General features: G+C 40.7%; 1 protein-coding gene across 1 annotated transcript in view; it reads left to right on the top strand.

Moving 5' to 3' along the window:
* Positions 1–26554, top strand: part of LOC123766464 (DNA repair protein XRCC1) — a 35388-nt gene that overhangs the window by 3716 nt on the left and 5118 nt on the right. The window contains exons 2-12 of the mRNA XM_045755582.2: positions 2541–2735; positions 3241–3447; positions 4945–5086; positions 6915–7046; positions 10680–11109; positions 15060–15173; positions 15357–15475; positions 16494–16566; positions 17403–17691; positions 19395–19528; positions 21688–21763. Of these exons, the coding sequence (XP_045611538.2) occupies positions 2541–2735; positions 3241–3447; positions 4945–5086; positions 6915–7046; positions 10680–11109; positions 15060–15173; positions 15357–15475; positions 16494–16566; positions 17403–17691; positions 19395–19528; positions 21688–21763 (1911 nt within the window). The remainder of the gene's footprint in view (positions 1–2540; positions 2736–3240; positions 3448–4944; positions 5087–6914; positions 7047–10679; positions 11110–15059; positions 15174–15356; positions 15476–16493; positions 16567–17402; positions 17692–19394; positions 19529–21687; positions 21764–26554) is intronic.

Genomic DNA, 26554 nt, shown 5'->3' with positions numbered 1-26554 from the left:
GGCCGCTCCAAGCAACAGCCTGGTGGACCAAACTCTCACAAGTCGAGCCTGGCCTCGGGCCGGGCTTGGGGAGTAGAAGAACTCCCAGAACCCCATCAACCAGGTATCAACCAGGAGGTTTTTAAGATAAGTTCCTGCGGGGAAGTTCCGAGCTAGACTGGCTGTAATGAATATGTGGGCCTGCAGGTCACTGCAAGCGACCTGTCTTAGAGTTTTGTATTACAAAACAGGGAGTAGAACTCTTTGAACCAACTACAGGTAAAATGCAGGTTTCCTTTTAAAACTTCTCTTTTGTCTATGTTGTAACTTCCTTTATCTGCTGGTGGTATCAAAACTTGAATCATTTTGATGTATAATATCAGCTACAATAACTTAGCATTGCCCATTTACCCAGGCAGAAAAATTATATTGTCATTACTGTACTAGGATAAAGTTTCTGGATAATTATCCAGTCTCTGGATAATTAAATTTATTACCACTCCCAGTGGAATTAAAGAAAATATTACATTAGGCTTTTTTTTTTTCTTAAAAACTTATGATATGAAGTGAAAGAGGAAACTTTTAATGCAATAACACTAGGATGAAGTTAACGACCGAAAAAAACAAGGGGGGTGGCATCCCAAATTTTGTAAATGTAATGAATATTGCAGATGTCAACAGAAATAGTGTACTGTATAGTAAATTATTTAACATCTTGTAATATCCATCTAAACTGTCCCAGTAATCTAGAGTCTGATCACCTGTTCTTTATGTCACAATCCTGGTCAACAAGATGATGTAAAAAACAATAAGTGTAAGCGACCGGGAGCCGGTCGGCCGAGTGGACAGCACGCTGGACTTGTGATCCTGGGTTCAATCCCAGGCGCCGGCGAGAAACAATGGGCAGAGTTTCTTTCACCCTATGCCCCCTGTTATCTAGCAGTAAATAGGTACCTGGGTGTTAGTCAGCTGTCACGGGCTGCTTCCTGGCGGTGGAGGCCTGGTCGAGGACTGGGCCGCGGAGACACTAAAAATCCCCCAAATCATCTCAAGATAACCTCAAGATAAGATACTCAACAGTCTGTCAAAAGATTGTGTCGGATGTTATAATGTAATGTTTTAATTATTTTTTACCAGCATTAACATGTTTATGATATTGTTTATTATTATACATTATTAATATGTTTATTATATAGTGACACTCATGCAATGTAATAAACTATCTTTAAACCAATTTTGATATTCATCTGCTATAATCTGAGTATGGTGCAGATAGGCCTGTGTGTTTCTAGGCATCCTTTTACATTATTGGCAGATGAGAATGTGCTTGTGAGTGGTAAAGAAATTGAACTTGAATGAATTTCTGTATGAGTGAGTGCCTGCAGATGAATAAATGAAAGTGTATTCACTTAGTTGTATTCACCTAGTTGTGCCTGGGGGGGGGGGGGTTGAGCTCTGCTCTATTACTAACTACCTGTCCTAACTAACTAATTATTTATTTATCCCCCCCCCCCCCCCCCCCCCCCCCGACACACACACCTCCAGGAAGCAGCCCGTAACAGCTGTCTAACTCCCGGGTACCTATTTACTGCTAGGTAACAGGGGTGTCAGGGGTGAAAGAAACTGCCCATTTTGTTTCTCACTGGCACCGGGAATCGAACCCTGGACCACAGGATTATGTGTTCAGTGTGCTGTCCACTCAGCCAGCAGCGCCTTAAGTGTTCATTAAGTGTTTAGATTAATGAAAGATGTGAGAAAAAACTGCTAAAAGTGAATGTAGATACTTTAAAAATAAAATAATGCTTGTGGAAAGAGAAAAAAAACTTCATATAGGAAATAGGGAATAACAAAAGTTAGGAGTACAGGAAATCAGGCAAGAAAAGTGGCTGATATAATTGTCCTGGTTAGGAAAAGAATGACAGGAAGAAATCTAGCTAGAGTGATGCATGAGGGAGTGGTAGTCGCTACCTTTGTGAACAAATTGGATGTGTGGTGTTAGGAAAATACTGAAGATAGTGTAAGAAATGAAAATATCATGAAAACGTGCAGTGCAAAAGTGGGTAAAACATAAGATAGATTATTTAGTTAGTTTGGTCTTATTGAACGAGTGAATGATGATCAAGTTTAAAAAAGAAAATACCATGCAGAATTTAAATGAATTTGAATGTAGGAGGGAGAGAGGATTGGTAAGAAGATGAACAGACATGAGTGAATTAGTATACTGAATGAGGAAACGGGGATTAAGTCTGAACTCGGCATAATAATTAAAAGGGAATTAGAATGGATAAAATCAGTTTATTTGATAAAGAATTAGTTTTTAGTTACCTTCCAGGAAGCACATCATATCTAGTTGTATGATATAATAGGGTGTGCTGTGAGTATTTTATTGGTGTGTGATAATACTGGTGCTGCATTATGTAGTGTGGAAGATATGGAAGTGGATTTCTTTTTAAGCATCTTAATCTTCTCTTCTTATCTTGCTAATGATGGTAATGACTGTGTACTATGCACATAATATATAGTACAGTATGTGCTTTATCTTAAAGTTTGTTTTTCTTTAGAATCATCCAGCGGAAAATCTCTTGCGTCCTGATACATTCCGAAAGTGGAAGTGTGCATCTGGAACAACAGAAAAGCAATCTTCGGTTACATTGAAGTTGGAAAAGTTAAGCTCCATTCACTCGATAGACATTGGCAATGAAGGTTCAGCATTTGTGGAGGTGTTGGCAGGAAGGGAAGGAGTTGCAGCTTTTCAGGTACGTAGAATACTGAATACAGAATTTTGCATTAGGTCTTTCTGATTTTGTAGAGCTATAAATTAAAAGAATGGAAAATTTTGATAGATGATATTCAAGTTTACACAACTTTAATTTAATACTCAAGTTGAATCACTGCTACTGGAATTACTCTAGGTGTCTGCATCAAGCTATCTTGTCTTTCTTTCCCTAGTGCTAGTGTGGTGTGTAGATTGCATCCCAGCAGTTCATTGTCTAAGCACAGGAGGGGTTACATGTTCTCCTTCCTATTGTGGTACTGTATGTACTTTGAGAATAGCTTTGCTTCTTGGTTCTCTGGGTTCAGTCCTTGATGCAGTCCATATTTTCATGGTCTTGAACATTACTGTTGATGGTCTCTCCCACTTGTATTATATCTAGAGAAAGTGGGAGTGGGAGGTGGAAAGACACTTGGAGAACTCCAAAATGTATTGTAATGCTTAGAAAAATTATTTTAATTTTCACTTATTCTTTCCTCTCATTGCAGGTGCTGCTTGTTGCCTCATCCTTCATGTCTCCCATCGAGTCGAGAAATTCCAGCGACATGAATCGTGTCCGAATGTTTGGCCCTGACAGACTCAATAAAAATGTTGCAGGACAAAAATGGGATCGGTTAAAAATTATATGCACACAGCCATTTAACAAGCAGTTACAGTATGGTTTATCCTTCATAACAGTTAGATCTCCAGGTTCTGTAAGTATAAATATATATTAGATTATCACTCTATAGCATGTTATTTATGTTCATACAGTAATTGAATTTATTTATGAACAAATTAATACTTAATTAACTTCAGTGGTAGCTTTGTGATACATTGTAATTATTTGTCTGTTATTTATAGCTCTGACATGTTTGGTTCTACAGTACTTAGTATATTGAATTCTTACGATTTTTATTCATAAATACATTTATAGTTATACTTAATTTGAAACACTGTTACTAGAATTAATCTAGATGTAATTTTCAAATATACTTATAATCATTTATTCCATTAATTTTTTGTGTATTATGTACTACAATACAGCTATTAGATCAGATTTGTCATAGTTGTCATGGGCACAAGGAAAATATTATTTCTGGGAGAGCTCTCTCAGTACCTGCCCAGCTATCCACCTGGAAGCCTCAAAACATTAGGTACCACATCAGGCACTTAAACTCATGAACTCCTCCCAGAGACCAGAATCTGGCTTCCCTCAATAGAGGCAAAGGAAAGACTTGATATACCTGATCACAGTACAAAAAGATAATCCATCAGAACAGAAGAGTACTGCAAAACAAGCAACTTCATTGACAACATTTGCATCCCCTCACCAGAAATACATGAACGCTTGTTAGCTAAGATGACCTGTTAGTTGGCAACGTACTTGTTCTACCAGATGGCAACCAAGTTATCAAGGGGGCCCCCTGACAGCAACCCAGCAACACATGCTCAATGCATAACCTTCAAACACTATGTGAAGATGGGCCAGGATGAGAATGGAGAACTAGTGAAGGACTCGCCAGAAAGAGGTGGTTCATTACAGTCAACACTGAATTTCTGGAGAGACCCCCCCCCCTTGGGGAAGTACAGTACTTCCCCAAGCTAATTCACTAATATCTTTAGTTATCAGCTGTTTTTCTTGCTTTTTGGTGAGATAGTTTGAGAAACTATTGAGGGTTCCCACCTAGAAATCCAGCATTCAATGTGCCAGCCTCTTTCTGGTAGATTGCTGAGTAGCCTCTCATTTCCACACAGGCCCTTCTGCCCATGGTGTTCAAAGGTGAACATAGAGCAGTGAATGAATGACTAGGTTGGCTGAAAGGGGCTGCCATCGGCGTGATACGCTTACCAACTAGCATCTTGGCTAGAGAGTCTTTTTACATACCTCTAGGGTTAGGGTTGATAATATTAGGTTTGATGGTAGGGATACCATTTGCTTATTTTGGAGTGCTCTTTCTTTCTGATAGTTTTTCTTCTGTACTGTGGTTATCAGAGATACCAGGCTTCCCTTACCTCTACTTGGGGGCTAGATATTGGTCTTGGTTCCTGGTAGGCACTCGGGCATAAGAGCCTGATGTAAGGTTTGAAAGCTTCTGAAAGACTTGCTAAACGGAGACATTTCATTATACTGTATATTTGAATGTTATGAGTCTATTATTATATATTTACTAGGTGTCTTTTGGGATCTAACTTTTTATGTAAAATTTCAGGATTCATCATCATCATCACCACCAGCTAAGATTACTAAGCTTGGAAGTTTCACTCTCAGAGAGGATGGTGACAATGACCCTATTTCAATTGGGTCAGCATTTGCTAGAAGGAAAGATAAAGAACCTTCATCCCCCATATCAGGTTAGTTTTTAATTGCAGTGACTTAGCACTGTATAAAAGCCTACAATGTATTATGTACCCTATTTTGCATGTAAATATATTTCTGGTGCAGCTCAAAGGAAAAATCTTGTAACCCCGCCTTTACTGCTATTGTGCCTGGTAATGATATCTAGAAATAGATTCCGACACTGGTGGCAAACCTCAAATTGTGAACGACAATAATTGCCTTGCTGGTGGTACAAGATAACCTCTTGTAGTAAGTCATTAAAAAACATTGCATATTTTATTCATGGGTCTAAATTAACTCCATTATATCCATATAGATGACCTATAACTATATGTAATTAGCATAAAAACCAGGTTGTGAAAACTAAAACCAAGCTGTGATGATAACTGCATTACCACTTTGAAGTCTCTTGCTTTTGTACGTCTGGCTTCAGGCTTTTTGGGGTTACAGTTGTGTGGCAGCCCCTACCTCCATCTTTGTAGATGGTCACTGATACATCCAATTTGGGTTGGCAGTTAGTCTCCAACTTTCATCTGACAGAACCAGGGGCATTAGTCTCCGCGGTTGAGGGGCACACACATTAATGTAAGAGAAATAAGGGTGGTGAAGATGACTCTCCAGTGTCTTTGGTCTTGGGGGGCATGCTATGATTCGGCTACATTTTGATACTTTGCCTGTGGTTCACTGTCTCAGTCAAGGAAATTATTTTCAGTAGGTACTAGCTTCCTGCTCGTCGGCAAAAGTGTACTAGTTGGAAATTCTGCGTCTGTATAAGAATCTGAGAGATCATTTATCTCACTTCCTGCATTGTTAAAATTTAGAGAAGTTTGTGGGTAGGATCCTGTTCGTAGTTTAATGGTGGCCGATTCATCCTTAGTTCCTTGATCTCCTCTCATGTTGCCCTCATCTAGATAATCTGCCCAGGGATTAGCTGTTGAACATAGGTGGAATTTTCTATCCTCTCTGTTGCCCTTCACTTTTGGAGTTTTTAGAGCAGTTATATTGCCATAATATAGAAGGCTGATAGAGATTTGTTGATCATTTATTTGTTCCCCTTCATTTTGTGTCACTGATTCCAGCACTGTGTATGCTTTTGTGGTGGCTTCTTTGGCTTGCTGTGGGTTCCCTGGGGTCTCCTGCTTCTACAATTACATTCCAATAAATTTCTGTGGTATGTTATTTAGAAGTTGTTACTCTGTGGAGAGCTGGCTTGGGAACCGACCGAGGGTGCCTTACTATAAATTAAATCCCCATTTCTGAATGGCCCATCAGTTGCTCCCTGTCGCTATATAGTCCTAATGGCTTGGCACTTTCTTCTGAGAATTCCCTTCTCCTCCCTCTCATCTTGCCAATTTTGACTGGAAGTATACCAGTATGCAACAAGTGTGGCTTGTCGGTGTCTTCAACCTAGACAGGGGGTGAATGTGTTCCTATCTGGTGGTGGGTAGTGTTGCTGGGAAACAAGCTTTATATAGTGTGCAGATACAGTATTTAACTGGTTCCTTGAGTTTTAGTTACTTATTGAAGAAATGGTTGAATTTGTTTGTACTTTTTTTATGATAGCAAGCCATCTCTGGTGGATAGCAATACTGTAGCAATGATAGCAAGTCATCTTGATGGTGGATAAAATTTTGTCACCACTTTTTCTCCAGTTGAGGGGGCAAGACAATTGAAAAGGTACTTGAACCTTCTGTGATTATCAGTGACTCAAGTAGGCATGGGTATGTGGCTTGGGAAGCATCTGAGGAACTGCTCAGAGAAATGGGGTTTCATAAACTTGATCCCAAATTTTGTATTCTTTTAATTTTATTTATTTATATTATTTTATTTTCCATTGTACAGGTGCAGCAGCTATCAGAGCAGCATCATCAGCAGCAGCAGCCTCGGGCTCATCACCAGGCATGCAAAAGAGGAAAGCTGAGGATCCACCACCAGATGTAGGATTCTATCAGCTCAAGAAAAAAGCAGTTCCAGGTAGAATTAGATGGTGTTAAAATATTGTGTACATCATGTATTGGTTCAGTATTTGAATACATTGCAAGCATTTGTATTTAATGAAAACCTGAATTATTTTTAGTAGATAAATTGATTCACATACATCAATTAATGTCTTGTATCTTGTCTTTTCTTGTATAAATGATTCTGATTTACATACTGTACACAAATTTACTTCTTATATGAGAAAAGTCGTAGGAGCTGTGATGAGGATTCGAAGCTGTGCGGTGGGTGTTCTCGTGCACATGCCCTAGTCAACTAGGCCGCGACATGGTCAAAAGGATTGCAACCTGGAGTTCTACTGAACTCGTGAAGGTTTCCTGAGGTTTCCACTGAAGCCAGACCAGGATTTTCACACAATCCCCAGCCCATGCATCCATTCACGGCTCCTACGGATTTTCTCATTGATACGTCACGTTAGTGTGATTGCTCTCTGTTTACTTCTTGTATGTTATCTTGTCTCATAAGCTAGCCTGCCCATTTCTCATAATGCTGAACTCTTGGGCATGGGTGTCTGCCTGCTACAGAGGTTTGTTGTGTACCCTGTACTATTGATAGGTCACTTCTGGTTTTTGTTACAATGCCTCCCTCACCCTGTTCTGCCCCAGCTTCTCATGTGTAACAGGTTTTTGTTCCATGGGCCATTCCTGTTCCCTGGCAGTTACCTTGTTAGGGTTCAGCCTTCCTGACTGTAGGTTAAGCAGATACAGTACTTGCCACACATACAGTTTTCAACTTTTGGATGTCCAGCAGGGATTTACCCTGTGGTTTTTCCTTATCTTGAGGTTATCTTGAGATGATTTCGGGGCTTTAGTGTCCCCGCGGCCCGGTCCTCGACCAGGCCTCCACCCCCAGGAAGCAGCCCGTGACAGCTGACTAACACCCAGGTACCTATTTTACTGCTAGGTAACAGGGGCATAGGGTGAAAGAAACTCTGCCCATTGTTTCTCGCCAGCGCCTGGGATCGAACCCAGGACCACAGGATCACAAGTCCAGTGTGCTGTCTGCTCGGCCGACCGGCTCCCTTATTGCCAGTTTGTACCACCAGGTTTTAGCCTACCAATTGTGTATTGAATGGTCCTTTTTACTTGGGAAGATCCGACTTTCCCATCCATTTATCTATCCACTTTTCCTTTCGTGGAACTCCTCGAGTCTAGGGGTGATTGTTCTTGGATGTCAGCCCACAGGGGTAGCTTGTTGCTAGTGGGCATCCAGCATTCTGCTAGTGCCCTTTTTTCCTGTTGCTTGTCATTTTCTGGGATGTTCTGCTAAGGGTTTTATTTCAGTGTCCACTTTATTGATGATCTCCCCCTGTACTTCTTGGGTACCTGGGTCCTTTTCACAAGTGGGTATGTGATATGTGGGAAATCTTGGTCCTTTTAGTTGGCCCTGCCATCCTCTTGGTCATTAGCATGCCAAGCAGCAGTTCATTTTCTGCCAAATGCCTGGTACTTTCAGTTGTAGTATGCTATGGGAGGGTTTATTTTGTTGGCCTTGGAACAGGTCTGTGCCTACATTTTTTATACTCATTCAGGTTCCCAGCTTCAGTACTGACTTTGGCATTCAGGTGTTCCAGGTTCATGGCCCTCCTGTCACTTGTACTGGTTGAGACTGATACAGTGGCTTTGGGACCTGGTCCTGTGGCTGAAGCGCAGGGCACGTACCAGGTTATCCTGCCCGTTTATTAGTTTGAGTGGGCCAACCCGTTTACAGGCTTCTTAAAGGTGTTCTCCCATGTTCCTCTGTGTGTTGGGTCATCAGCTGCAACCAGGTGGCAGCCCAGATCACCCAGCTGCCCACCCACTTGGGCTGGACGCTAGAGCGACGGTCTCGCTTCTTGCAGGTCGGTGTTTATTTCCCAACCATCCAAGTGGTTGGGCACCATTCCTTTCCTCCATCCCATACCAAATCCCCACCCTGATTCCTTAACTTGAGAGCTATATAGTCATGGTGGCTTGGCACTTTCTCCTGATAGTTTCCTTCTTGCTGCAAGACTGAATATGTAGTTAAACTGGACCCAGGTTCTTTTGAGTTTGAGTCCACTGCCACTACTGGGCTGATGAATGAGGTCTTGATTTCATCCTGGGAAGGAAGAGTTCCATGTTTTTACATGAGAATTGGTGACTTTTGATGTTCCCTGGCTTTTGAGTGGAGTTATGTCTCCTTGGTCTTTTTGGGGGATCCTCCTTTGACGGTACTAGGTTACCAACAGCTTTAGTCTCTGTGGATCACTCGGCCAACTTTACCCTAAAAATGCCATACATTCTAACTGACAGCAAAATGAGGGCAGTAATCAGAGGCAATGTATCGGACTGGAGAAATGTCACGAGTGGAGTCCCACAGGGTTCAGTTCTGGCACTGGTAATGTTCATTTTCTACATAAACAACCTGCCATAAGAAATACAGAATTATATGAACATGCTTGCTGATGATGCTAAGATATTAGGGAAGATAAGAAACTTAGAAGATTGTCATGCCCTTCAAGAAGACCTGAACAAAATAAGTGTATGGAGCACCACTTGTTATGGAATGTGAAATAGCAGAAAGTAGACCACACACAACTTGCAAATTATGTGAAAAAGCTTTAAAAAAATTCTGATAAAGAAAGAAATCTAAGGGTGGTTTGAGATAGTTTTCTATTGCCTGAGAACCATGTAAATATAGTTCTCAGGTGATACCTGAGCACCACGTAGGCTCCTCAGAACATTGTGTGAGGAACTTATGCTATGCTTTCCAATTTCAGAATTGCTTTTAAATACATACATGGATGGTGAAATACTAAAGAAATTGTTCATGACCTTTGTAAGACCAAAGCTGGAATATGCAGCAGTTGTATGGTGTCCATATCTTAAGAAACACATCAACAATCTGGAAAAGGTGCAAAGACATGCAAATAAATAGCTCCCAGAACTGAAGGACAAGAGCTACAAAGAGAGGTTAGAGGCATTAAATATGCCAAACCTAGAAGATAGAAGAAAAAGAAGCGATATGATCACTACATACAAAATAGTAACTGGAATCGACAAAATTGATAGAGAAGAATTCCTGACACCTGGTACTTAAAATACAAGAGGTCATAGATTTAAACTAACAAAACAAAGCTGCTGAAGAAATATAGGAAATTCACTTTCACAAACAGTTGTAGACAGTTAGAACAAGTTAGGTGAGAAGGTGGTGGAGGCTAAGACCGTCAGTAGTTTGAAAGCATTATATGACAGAGTGCTGGGAAGATGGGACACTACGAGTATAGCTCTCATCCTGTAACTACACTTGGGTAATTACACCCATAAATCCTTTTACCACCCTCTGCTAATTATACTACATTCTTGTTTATATCCTGAGATATGATTGTCTGTCTAGCGACTCTATCCCAACCACCTGGGGTGGACAACACAGCGATGGTCTTGCATCATGCAGGTCGGCATTCAGTTCCCAATCATCCAAGTAGTTGAGCACCATTTCTTCCTCCCCCTTCCTCCCCGTCCCATCCCACATCTTTATCCTGATCCATTCCAAGTGCTCTATAGTCGTAATGGCTTGACTCTTTCTGCTGATAAATACCTTCCCTTTCTGAATTAATTAAATCATATCTAGTTTTATTACTGTTTACAGATCAAGATCCAGTGAAGACCCCAACTGGATCCAAACCAGCTCATCCTCCCTCAGTTTCTAGCTCCCACAAGAAAGATCAGATTAATGTCAGAGATAAAGACAGACATGAATCGGATAAGCGTAAAAACGGCAAAAAGGAAGTGAAACATAGGTCATTTGAAACTGTTGAGAAAGAGGTAAAAGAAAATAGAAACAAAAATGCAAATAACAAGACAGAAACGAAGAATGGTAAAGCATCTTCATCCAAACCTTCTGCATCTGCCTCATCTGCTGTCAATAGGAAATCTAAGCCTTTTTCATCACTCATGGATGATGTCATATTTGTCATGAGTGGCTATCAGAACCCCCAACGATCTCAGCTACGAGACATGATGCTAGATATGGGAGCCAAGTACAAAGGTGACTGGGAACCAAAGTGCACCCACTTAATGTGAGTTTCATTTCCATTTTGTCTCCCGTACACAAAACTTTCCAGATACAGTAACTCAATATGTTTAAATATCCAGCACTGACAGTGTGAGTTTTCTTTGCTATTTACATTTTGTGCTCTAAAAGTAAGATCTACAAAGTCCTTTAGGTAAGGATCACGTCAGTCTGACTGGTGATCATTTTTGCATTATTGCCACAAGGAACTATTTAAACATCTCCTGTATGGTAATAAAAGATGCTTATGGTCACTGGAGATGAGCTTAATTCAGCCCAGAATGACTGACATAAGGTCCATTCCATATAAATTCAAAATACTAGTATGTGTACTGTAGCGTAGTGGTATACGCCATTGGCTCATAACCAAGGGTCCTAGATTTAATTCCCAGGAAGGACAGAAACAGTTGGGTACATTTCTTGTGAACAGGGGCACCTGATGGTTCTGTTCACCTAGCAGTAAATACGTACAGTACATTGGAAGGGAAGGGGATTATCAGGAGAATGCTACAAACTAATATAACTATATTTCACATGGAAAGGATCAGGATAGGTACATTGGAGTTAGAAAATGTTTATAGGTTATCTTTTAGTGAATGTCAGTAGTTAGTCATGGGGGACCATATTCTTGGGATAAATGAGGCCTCCGAAGTCTACTCAGCAACCTAGTACCCATAACCACCAAGAGATGGCAGTGTCTCATCCAAGACTTGGTCCTTGAGCCTCAACAACACCTGCCTTATTCCATAGTATTTGGTTACAAGTTTGATAGGCTGGAACAAAAGTAGACTTGTTTATACACTGAATTACTGTTCATTCATTCATGTGGCCTATGCTGTTCTTGTGTATTCTATAAATTGTCACCCACACTACTGTAGATAATGAACATTTCGTTCACCTGGGCACCAAGAGACTCGAACCACTTGACTCCACAAGCAAGAGACAAAACTTGTTTCCACTATACTTATGGACAGCCTTAATATGGAAGGATTCCAGAAACAGCTAACCTCTGCCCAGGTGGAGTTTTAAGCCTTCCTTGGCTCCCACTAAGACACAGAGGAATTAGTGATTCACACTCACCTCATGTAAAATTTCCATAAAATTTTATTAAACTTCCAGCTGGGCAGTGGCTAGTTGCTTCTAGAATCCTTCCTTATTAAGGCTATCCATAGTATAGTGGATAGAGCTTCTGTCTCCCGCACTTGGGGTCGGTGATTTGAGTCTCCTAGTGCCCAGGTAAATGTTATGTATTATATGTATACTGTTTACTATATTGTTTTACACATTCATGGATAATTCTTGTGTCCTTGTACAGTAATTTTGTACTAGATTCTTTGTTGATGTTGCACAGCAGTGGTTAAGCTTCTGCAGGCATTTGTACACCTTTGCCATGATTCTCTTGTGGTCCTCTGGCAACAGGTTACTCTCCAGGATCACCCCAAGTCTCTACTTGGCGACCTCTGTAACGTCTTCCATATGGTGAAGATGTTACACCTTTCCTTAGGGTGAATGTTAAGTGGCCTGGCTTTTCTCACTCCAATATTTATATTTATCTACATTCAATTCCATTTGCCATGTATTGTTTCATTGGAAATGGAATTTAATTGGGATAAATGCCATGTAAAGGAATGCAGGAAAAGTGAAACCAGATTATGTTCAACTTATGAATTATGGGAAAAGATGTTATATAATGCAGGCCAAGGAAAGATATAAAGTAGTCTCTGTGGGGTAGTGGTAAGACGCTTGCCAGGCGTCTCACGAGCGTTTTGTCCTGGGTTCGTATCCTGGCCGGGGAGAATTTACTGGGCGCCAATCCTTAACTGTAGCCTCTGTTTAACCCAACAGTAAAATAGATACCTGGTTATTAAACGATTTGGCGAGTCGTATTCCAGGGAACATAAGATCAAGGACTTGCCCAAAATGCTATGCATGCTAGTGGCTGTACAAGAATGTAAGAACTCTTGTATATATAAAAAAATATATATATATATTTGGGGGGATGCTGAATAGTAAGCTTCTGCCACAGGACAACACTAAGAACATCAAGAAGCTGTAATAAATTGACCAATTTCAGAAATACCTTCACTTGGACAAATTACCAGTTGCCTGTTCATCCATTGTTTGCTGTTTTTTTAGGGGGGTATAATTAATGTAAACTAGTTTTATTAGTGTAAACAATGGAACATACTTTTGCATATTTTGATTCAAAGTCATATACAAAAATTAGATTTGTGCAGTATATTAAAACATTTATCTTTGTTGGAGATTTTGTTACATTTACAGTGGAACCTTGATTTGGCGAATCTCCACTTGGAACATACCTTCTTTGATCCACGGAATGGGCACTTTCCATTCCAGATTTACTTGATTGATTCTCTATGAAACATAGAATGTGTGGATTTGCTGAGGATGTTAGGACCGAGTTCACAGATGGAGGCAACATTGCAACATGCTGCCTGAAAGGCAACATTAGGGCCTTGGAAAACCCTCTGAGTATATTTAAAACCAAATTCTATGGTTCTATTTTATTTCCAGTTGCAGAGGTTTTTGTTCAGTAAAATATGGGCCCTTTTTGCTTTGAAAATGGGATTTCGAGGTCTGAGTGTGGGAAATTTGCTAGATATGGTCAAGTCTCTTTACATACAGGTTCTCTTGGTTGTTGCCCTTTATATGACAGGTTGAAATTATAATTTGTTCATTAAAATCGGCCCATAGAGCATGGGAAATATCAAGTACAAATGGTAATTCTCTTAATACGGTTCCAATCACATTTTTGAGGATTTTTATAGATGTTCTCAACATTATTAGAAAAGCTATTGAGGATATTTAAAACCAAATTCTATGGTTGTTTTCATTATGAGCTTGCAAGGTTTTTGTTCACTCCAGCATAGCCCTGCTATGTTTTGTTCACTCCAGCATAGCCCTGCTATGTTTTGTTCACTCCAGCATAGCCCTGCTATGTTTTGTTCACTCCAGCATAGCCCTGCTATGTTTTGTTCACTCCAGCATAGCCCTGCTATGTTTTGTTCACTCCAGCATAGCCCTGCTATGTTTTGTTCACTCCAGCATAGCCCTGCTATGTTTTGTTCACTCCAGCATAGCCCTGCTATGTTTTGTTCACTCCAGCATAGCCCTGCTATGTTTTGTTCACTCCAGCATAGCCCTGCTATGTTTTGTTCACTCCAGCATAGCCCTGCTATGTTTTGTTCACTCCAGCATAGCCCTGCTATGTTTTGTTCACTCCAGCATAGCCCTGCTATGTTTTGTTCACTCCAGCATAGCCCTGCTATGTTTTGTTCACTCCAGCATAGCCCTGCTATGTTTTGTTCACTCCAGCATAGCCCTGCTATGTTTTGTTCACTCCAGCATAGCCCTGCTATGTTTTGTTCACTCCAGCATAGCCCTGCTATGTTTTGTTCACTCCAGCATAGCCCTGCTATGTTTTGTTCACTCCAGCATAGCCCTGCTATGTTTTGTTCACTCCAGCATAGCCCTGCTATGTTTTGTTCACTCCAGCATAGCCCTGCTATGTTTTGAAAATCAGTTTTGTGGCTGGGGACATGAGAAATAAACTGGATGTGGTTACATTTTTTCAGACATGTTCATTTGATAGTTGTCTACTATAGGTTGAAATGAAAATTTTACCAAGTGAAATTGACCCATAAGTGTGGGAAATGCATCCTGGAGGCATCGCTGGTAGCATGAAATCCCTCGCTGCAACAAATCAAGGTTGCACTGTATTAACATTACAAATAATAATTCTCCAGATTATCTCATTTATTAGGACACGTAATCCAGTGCATCTAACACTAGTCAGATGTTCTTCTTTAGAGTGCCTTTAGTTTTCCACAGGACTGCGATTGTGTTCAAGTGCAGTACAACTTCCACAGTGTTGTTAATGATGATATATTGTCAGTAGTTTAAATATTTAATGCACTATTTCTTACCACCCTGCAGTTGTGCCTTTATAAATACTCCAAAATACCAGCAAGTGAAAGGTCGAGGGAGAATTGTCAGTGCCAAATGGATCAGTGACTGCCACAAGAACAAGATCAGATATCCTTGTAAAAGGTAACTGTATTTGTCATGGTTTTGTCTTGCTGCTTTAGTGACTTCCCTACTGTTTGATTTGAATGTTTATTAACTATATGTGTCTATGATATATTTTGTACTATATACTTATCTTTAAGACTATACCAACAGCTAGTTAAATACTTGAATTACCAAATGGTGTCTTCTATATACTGTAAATAGATATGCACTGGAAAAGGGACATGACCAGACTGAGAGTGAAGATGAGATTTGGGCATTAGAGTTACTTCCCAAAGATTCCAAACCAGCAACTGACCCACCTGCATCAGCCTCTGTCTCAGGTTTATATCATTATTATTGTCCTATAATTTTCAACATGAGCTGTTATACATAAGGGTGGTAGGTTAAAAAAAAAATCAAGAAGAACCTTTTTGCATCTCCACACACCCACTGAACTTCTCTTTCCAGCAGTCTTTTGATGTACTAGTTATTTCTCCTCAGGGTAAAGCTGCCCATCTCTGGACATTGGTGTCAGTAAAAACCTTATGTAACAAAACTAAAAAAAGTGGAATAAGCTCTTTAAATATAGTCCTGTACTATACTCCAAAAACTTTCAAGTAAAAAAGGTATCTAATTGAAACCTGATAGAATAGGTATTATAGTTAAATTTTCCATGATTCAGTGCAAGGGGCCAGATTCACGAAAGCACTTACGCAAGCACTTACGAACGTGTACATCTTTCCTCAAAATTTGACAGCTTTGGTTACATTTATTAAACAGTTTACAAGCCTGAAAACTTTCCATTCAACTGTTGTTATTGTTATAAACAGCCTCCTGGTGCTTCAGAGCCCATTAACTGTTTAATAATTGTAAACAAAGCCGCCAAAGATTGAGTAAAGATGTACAGGTTCGTAAGTGTTTGCGTAAGTGCTTTTGTGAATCTGGCCCAAGGTTATTTAAAAAAAACATTATTTGTTTTTTATTGTCAGATTTAAAGGGTTATGTGTTAATTTTTTGTTTCAGGTGAATATAGCCTCCTTAATTGTAGGATGCTATAGGGGTAGACACCTAGAAAGATGCATCATGGGTAATAAATAGTGTTTGGAAAAACCTGACAACCAACTGGGTTGAGATGAAAAAGATAGATTTATGATTAATGAGGAGAGAAACCTGATGATCAGGAAGTCTAGCCTCATCTGGCTTTACCAGATGAAGGGAAAACTAATGGGGGAAAGGCTTAACATGAACTATAGGAAAGAAAACCTCTACATCTGCTAAAAGTAGTTGGAAGTTGTGTAAAAAAAAAAAAATGTGTATTTTAATTTTCAAGTTTATAATTTTTTCATATTGAAATTTCAGTACAGGATGAAAATGACTACAATGACGACATCGACACAAGTGACAATGAAGATACCGATGATGAGATTGAAAGGCAAGTCACAAATTTGTTTGCAGCTACTTAATTGGGGTTAAAATATTACTTAAGATTCTGAGGATGGTATGGGACCCAATGGGTTGCCATAGTACCACACCTGGGACACCCTGTAGTGTAGAGGTTAGCACACCTACCGCAAGTCAGACAACCTACGATTACAATAGTAATTTGTTTGTTTTTTAAATGTAGAAGATATGTGTACAGTGATTACTTAGTAGTACAGTATTTTTATTTTTTGTGTGAAGCCACTAATTATGTGGAGCACTGAGCAGTATTTGGGATCTTAATATAAAATGACTTGTAGATCGTATTCTGAGAAGACATGTATTGTGGAGAATAAGCTAACTGGCTGCAGTACCTGGGTTGTGTGTACCTGGTGTCTTCCTAGGGGGTATGTCTGGCAGAGCCATACTCTCCGTGGGGCTTTCCACTTCCTACCACAATTGGGTTGGGTGAGGTAAGGTCATTATCAGGAGAAAGCACGAAGCCATTATAGCACCTTTGTGGAACATTAGGAAAAGGATTTGGGATAGGACAGAGGAGTGTTTGTTCATCCCTCACTGGGAGGAATGAATATCTCTGCATCTCTGGTGTTGAAGTCATTGACCCCCCAAGCAGTCTACCCGTCGTGTGCTGGGTCCGGGGATCAGTTTGCTCTGTGTAAGGCTCAGTAGCTGGTCCTCCCTCCTGCATAATTTCATAAACTTAGGTCTTATAGGTTTTGAGAGAATATTATCCTGGCAACATGTTACATTTGTTGAAGTTAAATCTGTAACTTCAGATTTTGTAAGCAATGTAGATAAACTAGATAATCATGCTATTATATTTAATAGAGTTCTTGCAAGACAGAAAAAAACTGAAGATGAGCTGACTAGCAGGAAGACCAACTCCTCAAACAGTACAAGATCTGATACTGATGCAAAAGTGAAAGAAAAAAATAATAAATCGACTCCAAAATTAAATGAAAGGAAAGACAAAGAAGTTCCTCTGAGCCAGGCAAAGAAATCTAAGATAGTTAAAGTAGATGAAAATGCAACAAAATCAAATGGCACAGCAGTGAGCAGTGATGATGAGGTGTATGATGATGACACGGATGTGGACGAAGAAAACATCAAATATCTGGTAAGTATTGGAAGCGGCAGTCAATTTTGAACTTTCCCTTGTAGCATTTTGGACATAATATATTTGCTCTGTGTGTTCAGTGGAAAAAAATTAATACCATTGAATAAGCCTGCATCATATACATATTCAATTACATGTTGTTTATTTAGATAGTCCAGCAGCTCAACTCTCATAACTAACCATAGAATTTCCCAGTTTAGTCTGCCTTCACTCCCAATAAAGCATTGGTTAAAGTTTATTCTGTGAGAAATGAATAGAAAATAAAATACAACCAGTTCCCCCATGAGAATCAGTCAGCAAATAATGGAAAGGGTAAGGAAAGTTACATTGAAAGAGGATACCAATGTAAATACAAGACCTGTGTATTGTTACATTGGTGAAGCATGGTTTGGATCATGGTTACTTGTCCACTACTGGCAGTTATCACCATTGGTTCAACATTAATGTGAATGTGGCATATTGTAATCAATTTTATTATCTAGAACTTTACTGGGGAGCAATACATGGGTATATGAGGTACATATTTTTATACTCTTAGAACAGAATGGAATATGTGTCAACTCTGCTTTTGTGAAATCCCCTCCTCCTCCCCAAGCAGAAATATTAAATGTAACTAGACATTTGTTAAAGTATGGAGTATGTATATTAATGTGAGTGATGGATGCCTACTACCACTACTTACATTAGAGTTCTACACTTTGCATATATTGAGGTTTCAGTATTATCCTTTAATGCTTCAGATTGACCTAAGCAGTTCTACTCATAAAAATAGCAGTAGTGGGGCCTCTAGCATCTCGATGTGTTTCTAGTGCCAATTTTGAATACATAACATATACTTGTATAGAATTTGCTGATGCAATATATTCCCATCTCAAGGTACTGAGCTATGAAAAAAAATATGTATCCGTTAGGCACCCCAACAAAATATTCAGTAAAGTTATTTAGAAAACTTAAGCATATTTTGATGTTATAAATTTATAGAAAAATAAGGAAATTATGTAAAATATTTTAGTTGTAATAATTCTGGTGTCAGGAGAAGGGAAAAGTTGCTCGCCCTCAGTGGTCTCCAATGTTATCAGTTTTCTTGTCTTATAGTATACTATTTTCTTGTCTTTTAGTATACTATTCACATACTGTATCTTAAGGCAGTGAAGCCCAGTTGTAGTCAATAATATCCGAATGATCACAAGTTTCATCCAAAATCATGGCGAGACACGTTTTTGTGATCTAAGCTCGACGGACATGCACTTGCTATCATGGCTATGTGAAAAACTATTCATGGTCACTAGAGTGCCAGAGACCTTTATCGATCAAGTGCAACAACCATGCATCAGCCGACTTGTGTTTACTTAACCCATACGTGAAAGCATCAATTGACGTTAGTCGCTGCATAACTTTATCAAATGCATGACATCAATTGATGTTGCATCTTAAAGGGTTAAGTATTACATCTACATACAAGATTGTGTTATAGATAAATCTTTTAATTCATATCGGAGGATTTTCAAGAAGTTAATAATCATAGCTTTTATTCCATTTTAGATTCCAACAATTTTGTTTTCAATGGCAATGGACTAGTGACTTTACAGCATGTACTTAGTATAAGCAGGATGTAAAATATAGCCTTGTGGTAATATAATAGTATATAATTATTTCCATTATGCATCAGATCTCTTAATACAGTATTTCTCTCCTCTGGCTAGAAACCACCTGACACCTCTGCTCTACCACTACCCACCATCGGGGAGTACCTCAAGGGCAAGTGTCTTTTTGTACATGGAAAGATGGCAGAAGAAAAGAAGAAATTGCTGCAACGTTATATTATAGCATTCAATGGGTAAGATTCCTACAACACAAACGTTTTCCCTGTTTCCTTAATAACATCGACAGTATTTAAGACTGAGAGAAGTAGTTACTGTATTGGGCCTAATTGTATTTCTGCTAGGTATACTTGGTGGTTTCCCTAAGCTAAGGTACTAATACTAAGGGCAGAAGTTAGTTAATAAGGCCTCTGATGACATTTGTAGGCCTACCACAAATACAGGTCCAGAATCTGGTATTTTAACATAAGCATAGCGATCAAATATTACTATGCTTCCTTGTAACACTAAAGCAAACTGTAGAGCAAGTCATCACCAAACAGACAAAAGATCATATGTGGAAACATGGTAAGTGATAATTGGCCAGCAGTAACATCCCTTGTTCAACTTTCCCCATCACCAGGTGGTGTTCAACTTTCCCCATCACCAGGTGGTGTTCAACCTTCCCCATCACCAGGTGGTGTTCAACCTTCCCCATCACCAGGTGGTGTTCAACCTTCCCCATCACCAGGTGGTGTTCAACCTTCCCCATCACCAGGTGGTGTTCAACCTTCCCATCACCAGGTGGTGTTCAACCTTCCCCATCACCAGGTGGTGTTCAACCTTCCCCATCACCAGGTGGTGTTCAACCTTCCCCATCACCAGGTGGTGTTCAACCTTCCCCATCACCAGGTGGTGTTCAACCTCCCCCATCACCAGGTGGTGTTCAACCTTCCCCATCACCAGGTGGTGTTCAACCTCCCCCATCACCAGGTGGTGTTCAACCTTCCCATCACCAGGTGGTGTTCAACCTTCCCATCACCAGGTGGTGTTCAACCTTCCCCATCACCAGGTGGTGTTCAACCTTCCCCATCACCAGGTGGTGTTCAACCTTCCCCATCACCAGGTGGTGTTCAACCTTCCCCATCACCAGGTGGTGTTCAACCTTCCCATCACCAGGTGGTGTTCAACCTTCCCCATCACCAGGTGGTGGTCCAGGTCACCGTCTGTCACCAGCCCAGCTTTCACTTGTGTACCAGATTCATTGATGACCAAGCTGGAGACTTCACTTGTGTACCACATTCATTGATGACCAAGCTGGAGACTTCACTTGTGTACCACATTCATTGATGACCAAGCTGGAGACTTCATTTGTGTACCACATTCATTGATGACCAAGCTGGAGACTTCACTTGTGTACCACATTTATTGATGACCAAGCTGGAGACCTTTGTGGGCCGTGTTGTTCTTCACGCACCATTTTGGCTGGTGCAAAATGGTTCATGAACTTGTTTCCTCATGTTTGTGCTTGATTGTTAATATTCTGCACCTTGCATCATTCTGCAGCCTCACCATCTGCACCTTACACCATCAACTTCACTCCCTACAGTTAGGGGGGTAACTGAATGAATACTCAAGAGATGCCTTTTGTATGCTCAATGCTTGATTTAAGGAATAAGACAACCCATCCTCCTGTTTAGAAAATACCTATTGTGATGATTATCAATAGTCAGAATGTGTACGTTCTTAGTTTTTACATAGTAGTATACTGACTAGTAAGGAATTCTCTTAAATAAATGAAGCTAAAACCCAAACATAAATATTCCTAGGCCTAGTATAGCACACATATGTACTATATTAGACCTCAGAAGATATTGTGTATTAGGCCTATGGAGTTGGTTAGGATAGGTTAGTTTAGTTTGTCAGAGCAACATAAGTAAAAAAATAGTTTTCAGGTTTATCCAACTCAGTAGTTCAGATTTCTATATTCTGATTTCTTTGTAGGTCAGTATATATATATATATACTCATCGTCATCATCGTTACTATAATACTACCAAAACCGGAGGATGGGCTGGAATAAGAATATAGGGAAAATAAGATATACTGACTTTAATTTGTTGATTTAATCATTGCATGATTTAAGGAAATAGAGATTCTATGATTATGGTTGATGTTAAAAGTTTACAAAAAAGTAAAATAGATCAGGGAAGCTGATACCCGAATCCTATTAAAGATATTCTTGACTCATTTCATTTAGATTTTGAGCTAAAGCAAACATACACTTTATACATGTAAACAATATTTTTAGCCCATTAGCTTCTTTATATACAGTATTAATAGTAAAATATTGATGTACTTGTTCCTGAATTAGCTGATTATAATTTCATTATATCATTGTGTATTTTCCATTTCAGAGACCTGGCAGATTACATGAGTGATAAAGTACAGTTTGTCATTACTGAGGACACCTGGGATGAAAATTTTGATGAGGTATGTGTTAGAAAAGTTGTGCAGACTGCATCAGAGCAGACCCCTGCCACCTGTTATGTATGTCATGAAGGCACTGCACCCCTTAGGGCAGGGGTGCTAAACTTCAGGGAGGATGGAACCACCCCAGTTGTGAAGCATCATTGATGGGAAAAATCTGAAATAAGCTGCGAACACAGGGTTCAACATGCAAAAGACCTGGGGCCAGATTCACGAAGCAGTTACGCAAGCACTTACGAACCTGTTCATCTTTTCTCAATCTTTGGCGGCTTTTTTTACAATTATTAAACAGTTAATGAGCTCCGAAGCACCAGGATGCTGTTTATAACAATAACAGTTGATTGGGAAGTTTTCATGCTGTAAACTATTTAATAAATGTAACCAAAGCCATCAAAGATTGAGGAAAGATCTACACGTTCGTAAGTACTTGCGTAACTGCTTCGTGAATCTGGCCCCTGGGTCCTAATAACAAATTACATACATGGTTACGAAAACTGATGCCAGAGCTGACTACCTGCATACATCATATACACAAAAAAAACTTGCTGTTTTGTCTGTTTTAGATTTTTTTGGAGATGCCTCATAGCTTCAGGGAACCACCATCCCACTGAGATGGTTCCCCCTCCTAAGTCAATCACCCATAGCACTCATGTATGGCCTACTTGGAACCAGTGCCAGAACCTGGTCTCTGTAACAATTACCCTGTGTGCCTTTGCAATCACTCTCACTGAGAAAACATCCAGAATGTAAGCGGAGCAATACGGACAACTGCAAGATTCATAGAAAACAAAGCACTGAAACAGCCAATGACCCTACAAACAGTTCACTCAAACTAGCTTGAACCTCCCTAGTTATGCCTGACCACCAACAGGTGGCAGGACCACTAGAAGCTCTCGGCCTTTGCCCCATTTTGAGTCATTCCTGTCGCTGAGGTCTGAAGCATACCAGGAGGGGGTTTCGAGAGTTCTTCTACTCCCTGAGTCTGTCTGGTCTGGGGCCAAGCTCGACTTGTGATAATTTGATCCAATAGGCTGTTGCTTGGAGCGGCCCGCAGGCCCACATATCCACCACAGCCTGGTTGGTCCGACACTTCTTGCAAGAACCTGTCAAAGTGCCTCTTGAATATACATCCACCTTTGTTCCGGCAATATTTCTAATGCTTGCTGGGAGGGTGTTGAACAGCTGTGGACCTCTGATGCTTAGACAGTGCTCTCTGGCTGTGCCTATGGCACCTCTACTCCTCACTGGTTTTATTCTGCATTTCCTTCTATACCTTTTGCTCCAGTATGTTGTTATTCTACTGTGCAAATTTGGGACCTGGCTTTCAAGTACCTTCCATGTATATATTATTTGATACTTTTCTTGTTTCCTTTCCACAGAGTACATTTCAAGAGCTTTGAGACAGTCCCAGTAATTTAGATGCTTTATCTATTTTATGTGTGTCGTATATGTTCTCTGTATTCCCTCTTAATTCAGAGAGGTTTGTGAATACAGACCTCCGTGTGTCGCTGGCTGAAGTGAGTCCCGCTTCTTTTCAAGTGTGGGCCATCCTTTGGACACTCTTCGTAGCCAAGTTTATTCTGTAGGCTGTATTTGGTGTTGGTTCTTTCAGTTAGCCTCCCTAATGCCTGTGTGTCCTGCTTGATTACATTTCTTCAAGCCCTGGTAACTTCCTTGCGGGTTTGTGGCATAGCTTGTCGTGGGTCAAATTTCTGAGCCCCCACTTGCTATTTGTGAGTTTGAAAGATGGTTTGGTACTCTAATTGGATGCCCCTAGGATGTTTAAGGACACAGATGGAGGGTCTGGTGTATTCCACTTGTTCTAAGTTTGCTCCTCATCCTCCTTCCCTGCTGGTGTGGTTCATCCTGTGTTTGGTCTCCCCCCTTCCCCTGTCCTGCTTCGAGCTGTGAAGCATTTCTTTGGGGATTTGTATCATGGCTTATCTTGATGATTGGCTGGTTTGGGCTTCCAGGCAGTCTGTAATTCAGGATCTGGTTGGACCCGATTTGAAATTTTTGGTCAACATCTCTTCTTACCTTTTGCAGCTCTACTCTGCCTGCAGCAGCAGCATCACTGTCTGGTATCGAATTGGCCCCAGGTGACTCTGTGATTGGTCAAGTGGTTGTACAGGAGCCTGAACTTTGTCTGCATAGTGTTCCCCTGGGCATGGTTTGTCTCTGGGTGTTGAACTTGTTCCTCCAGTTCTACCATTGCCAAAACCATTGGCTTGGGGTCCTCTTGCCCTTCGTCAGCTCTTGCTTCACAAGCTTCCTCTATGAGTTTTTGGGAGTTCGATTCTGTGGTGCCATCCTCCCCAGTTGCTCGATATGTTTTTAGACACTTCAGCTCTGGGTTGGAGTTTTGTGACCAGTGCTCACCAAGCCTCTAAGTTGTTGATCAGGTCCACTCCTTTGGGCACACAGTACTTGAGTTTGCAGCAGGTCCTTTGGGGGGTTCACCTTCCTCTGGGCTCTGTTTTCCAGCTCCATTCCATCTGCTTCCCAATGATTAATTCACTGAACCACGGAAGGTCACTTTGGTCTTTTCCCCACTTGGAGCTGGACTCTTGTAGCCCGGCTTTTGCCTTCTCAGGATTTAATTCTCTATGCAGTTCATGTGTGGGGTGTGTCCAATATTCATACAGAAGATTTATCTCGCTTGTCCTATTCCACAGAGCAGACCAGCGATGACTTGTCCTCCCGTTGGCTGTGCGAGACAGTCAGCCGTCTGCAAGGTGGACCTCTCTGCAACTATATGGAACTGGCAGTTTCTTTCTAATATGACTCAGTTTCCCAATCATGAGTATCTGGAAGTGTATGCCTTACAGCTAGACTGGTCAAGGTGGGCGTTCCTGGATTTATTCCCCTCAGTTCAGTAGATGTACTCAGACAAGGTGATTCTTCTGGCTCCTTGGTGGCTGGCTCGGCTTTGAATTCCGGCTCTTCTGACCCAGTGTCTGAACCCAGGAATTTTTCAGCAGCTCCACTTCTTTCAACAGATTGGCAAGGTGACATATCTTTCTGGTTTGATGTTCTCTGCAATTTTGTCTCTAAAGTTTTTAACAGAGCTACGACCATTTGTATAATGCCCAGGTGGCTGAATTTTTGGTGTCCCACCTGTGTCTTGTCATGGCGACAGTGTAAAGTTTCCTGGCGCTCTTTTTGCCTCCGTCTCCCTGTCATAGTTCTTCTGTTCCTGTTCCAGTGGTTTTGTTGTGTTTGTTGATTGGCATCTTATGCCTATTACTGTTGCCTCTTATCATTTAGCTTTCGCAGTTACTCCTGTTGGCATGTGCTGTCGATGTCTCTTTGGGGCTGCTTCACAAGTTGTCTCATGCTTCATTTCCCTCTGGCCAGCTCATGCTGCTCTTTGACCATTGTGGTATCTTGATAGTGTTGGTGTTTCTGTCCACCAATCAGTTCTCTGTTGACCCTTCAGTCTGGGATATATTCCTTAAGGCTCGTTTTTTGTTGGCCCTCACTCTCGGTTGTTGGAGCTTCTTGCTCTCTTGGAGGCATGAATTCTATTCTTTCAGCCCTGATGGGCAGTTTCTTAGTTTGCAGCCCTCTCCTTTTCTGGCAAAGAATGTGATGGCTTACTGAGAGTTCCTTCAATGAATGCTGCTTGGTTTGTCCGGTTGGGATGCATCATCTGTTTGGTTGCTGCAATTCATCGCTACCTGCACACCACCTGCTCTGCTTCGGTGGATGCACTCCTTATTGATTTGGTTTCCTTGGTTCTCTGTTCCAAGGTTCATTTATCCCAAGTTGTCGGCAGTATCATTAAATCTAGTCAGCTTGCAATCTACCTTCTGGTCTATATGTCACAAGTTCATGAATTTAGCGGCTGTGTTTGCTGCCATGTCATAGGTTTTGAGGGCGTGTGTGTATCATTGGCGTTTCTCCTCCTCCCTGGTAAGTCCATGTTTTCCTTTTCTGTTAGCTTCAGAACCACCATGGGGCTCCTCCAAAAAACCTGTCTTGAATGTAATGAAATACTGCTTTCTGGCTCCCTGATGACTCACCACACCCTCGAACTATGTGCACTGACATTGGTTCTTGGTCTGTCAGCTCCAGACTAACATTGGTGCAATGGCCGTAAGTTGCAGGGTTATGCTGCTACCTGTTGGTGGCCATTCATAACTAGTGAGGTTGATGTTTTCTCAGTGAGGGTGATAACCTGATATGGTCCCTGTACCTGTGGCTCTGGTCCCAGGTAAGCTATACAGAATTCCTGTGGCTGATGTGACTCAGTAGGGGGAAGGTGTTTCAGTGAGATAGCTTTAGGGAGTCACAGAGGCTCTACCAGAAAGAGGTAATTCATTACATTAAATCGTATTTTTTTTCCCTCACCTTAATTGTCTTTCATCCTGTTGTGCTATGTTGACTGTCGAGTCCTCCTTGATCTACAGGTCTCTCCGCTAAGGTTTCCTTATCCAAGCTTGGCTCAATGCCAAAGAAATATTTTTCAAGTGATGTAGTTGGGAGATAGCCTTGGTTCTTTCTTAATGTCGCGTGCATTTTTGGTCCTTTTAAGTGCTGCCTTATACAGCTTTGTAAAGTTCAGTCATTGTTTACCAATTTTCTGCAGGATTGCAATTCAGTTCAGGATTTCAAAATTAATCGAGCTTGCTCTGGCTCAATTTTCCTGGCAGCCCAAGTTGTTATTGGATTGGTGCTTTGGGTTGAGCATGCAGCTTTAGCTGACTTTTCAGTGTGCCAGCCAGTGTTGTGTGTGCTTCACTTTCTGTTGTGCTGTTTTATCATCATAGGTTTCCTGCCTTAAACCTTGTT

Source organism: Procambarus clarkii, chromosome 62, assembly GCF_040958095.1.
Source record: "Procambarus clarkii isolate CNS0578487 chromosome 62, FALCON_Pclarkii_2.0, whole genome shotgun sequence".
NCBI classification, from domain to species: domain Eukaryota; kingdom Metazoa; phylum Arthropoda; class Malacostraca; order Decapoda; family Cambaridae; genus Procambarus; species Procambarus clarkii.
Note: the sequence above shows the minus strand (reverse complement) of the source record. Positions and strands in the feature narration are given on the sequence as shown.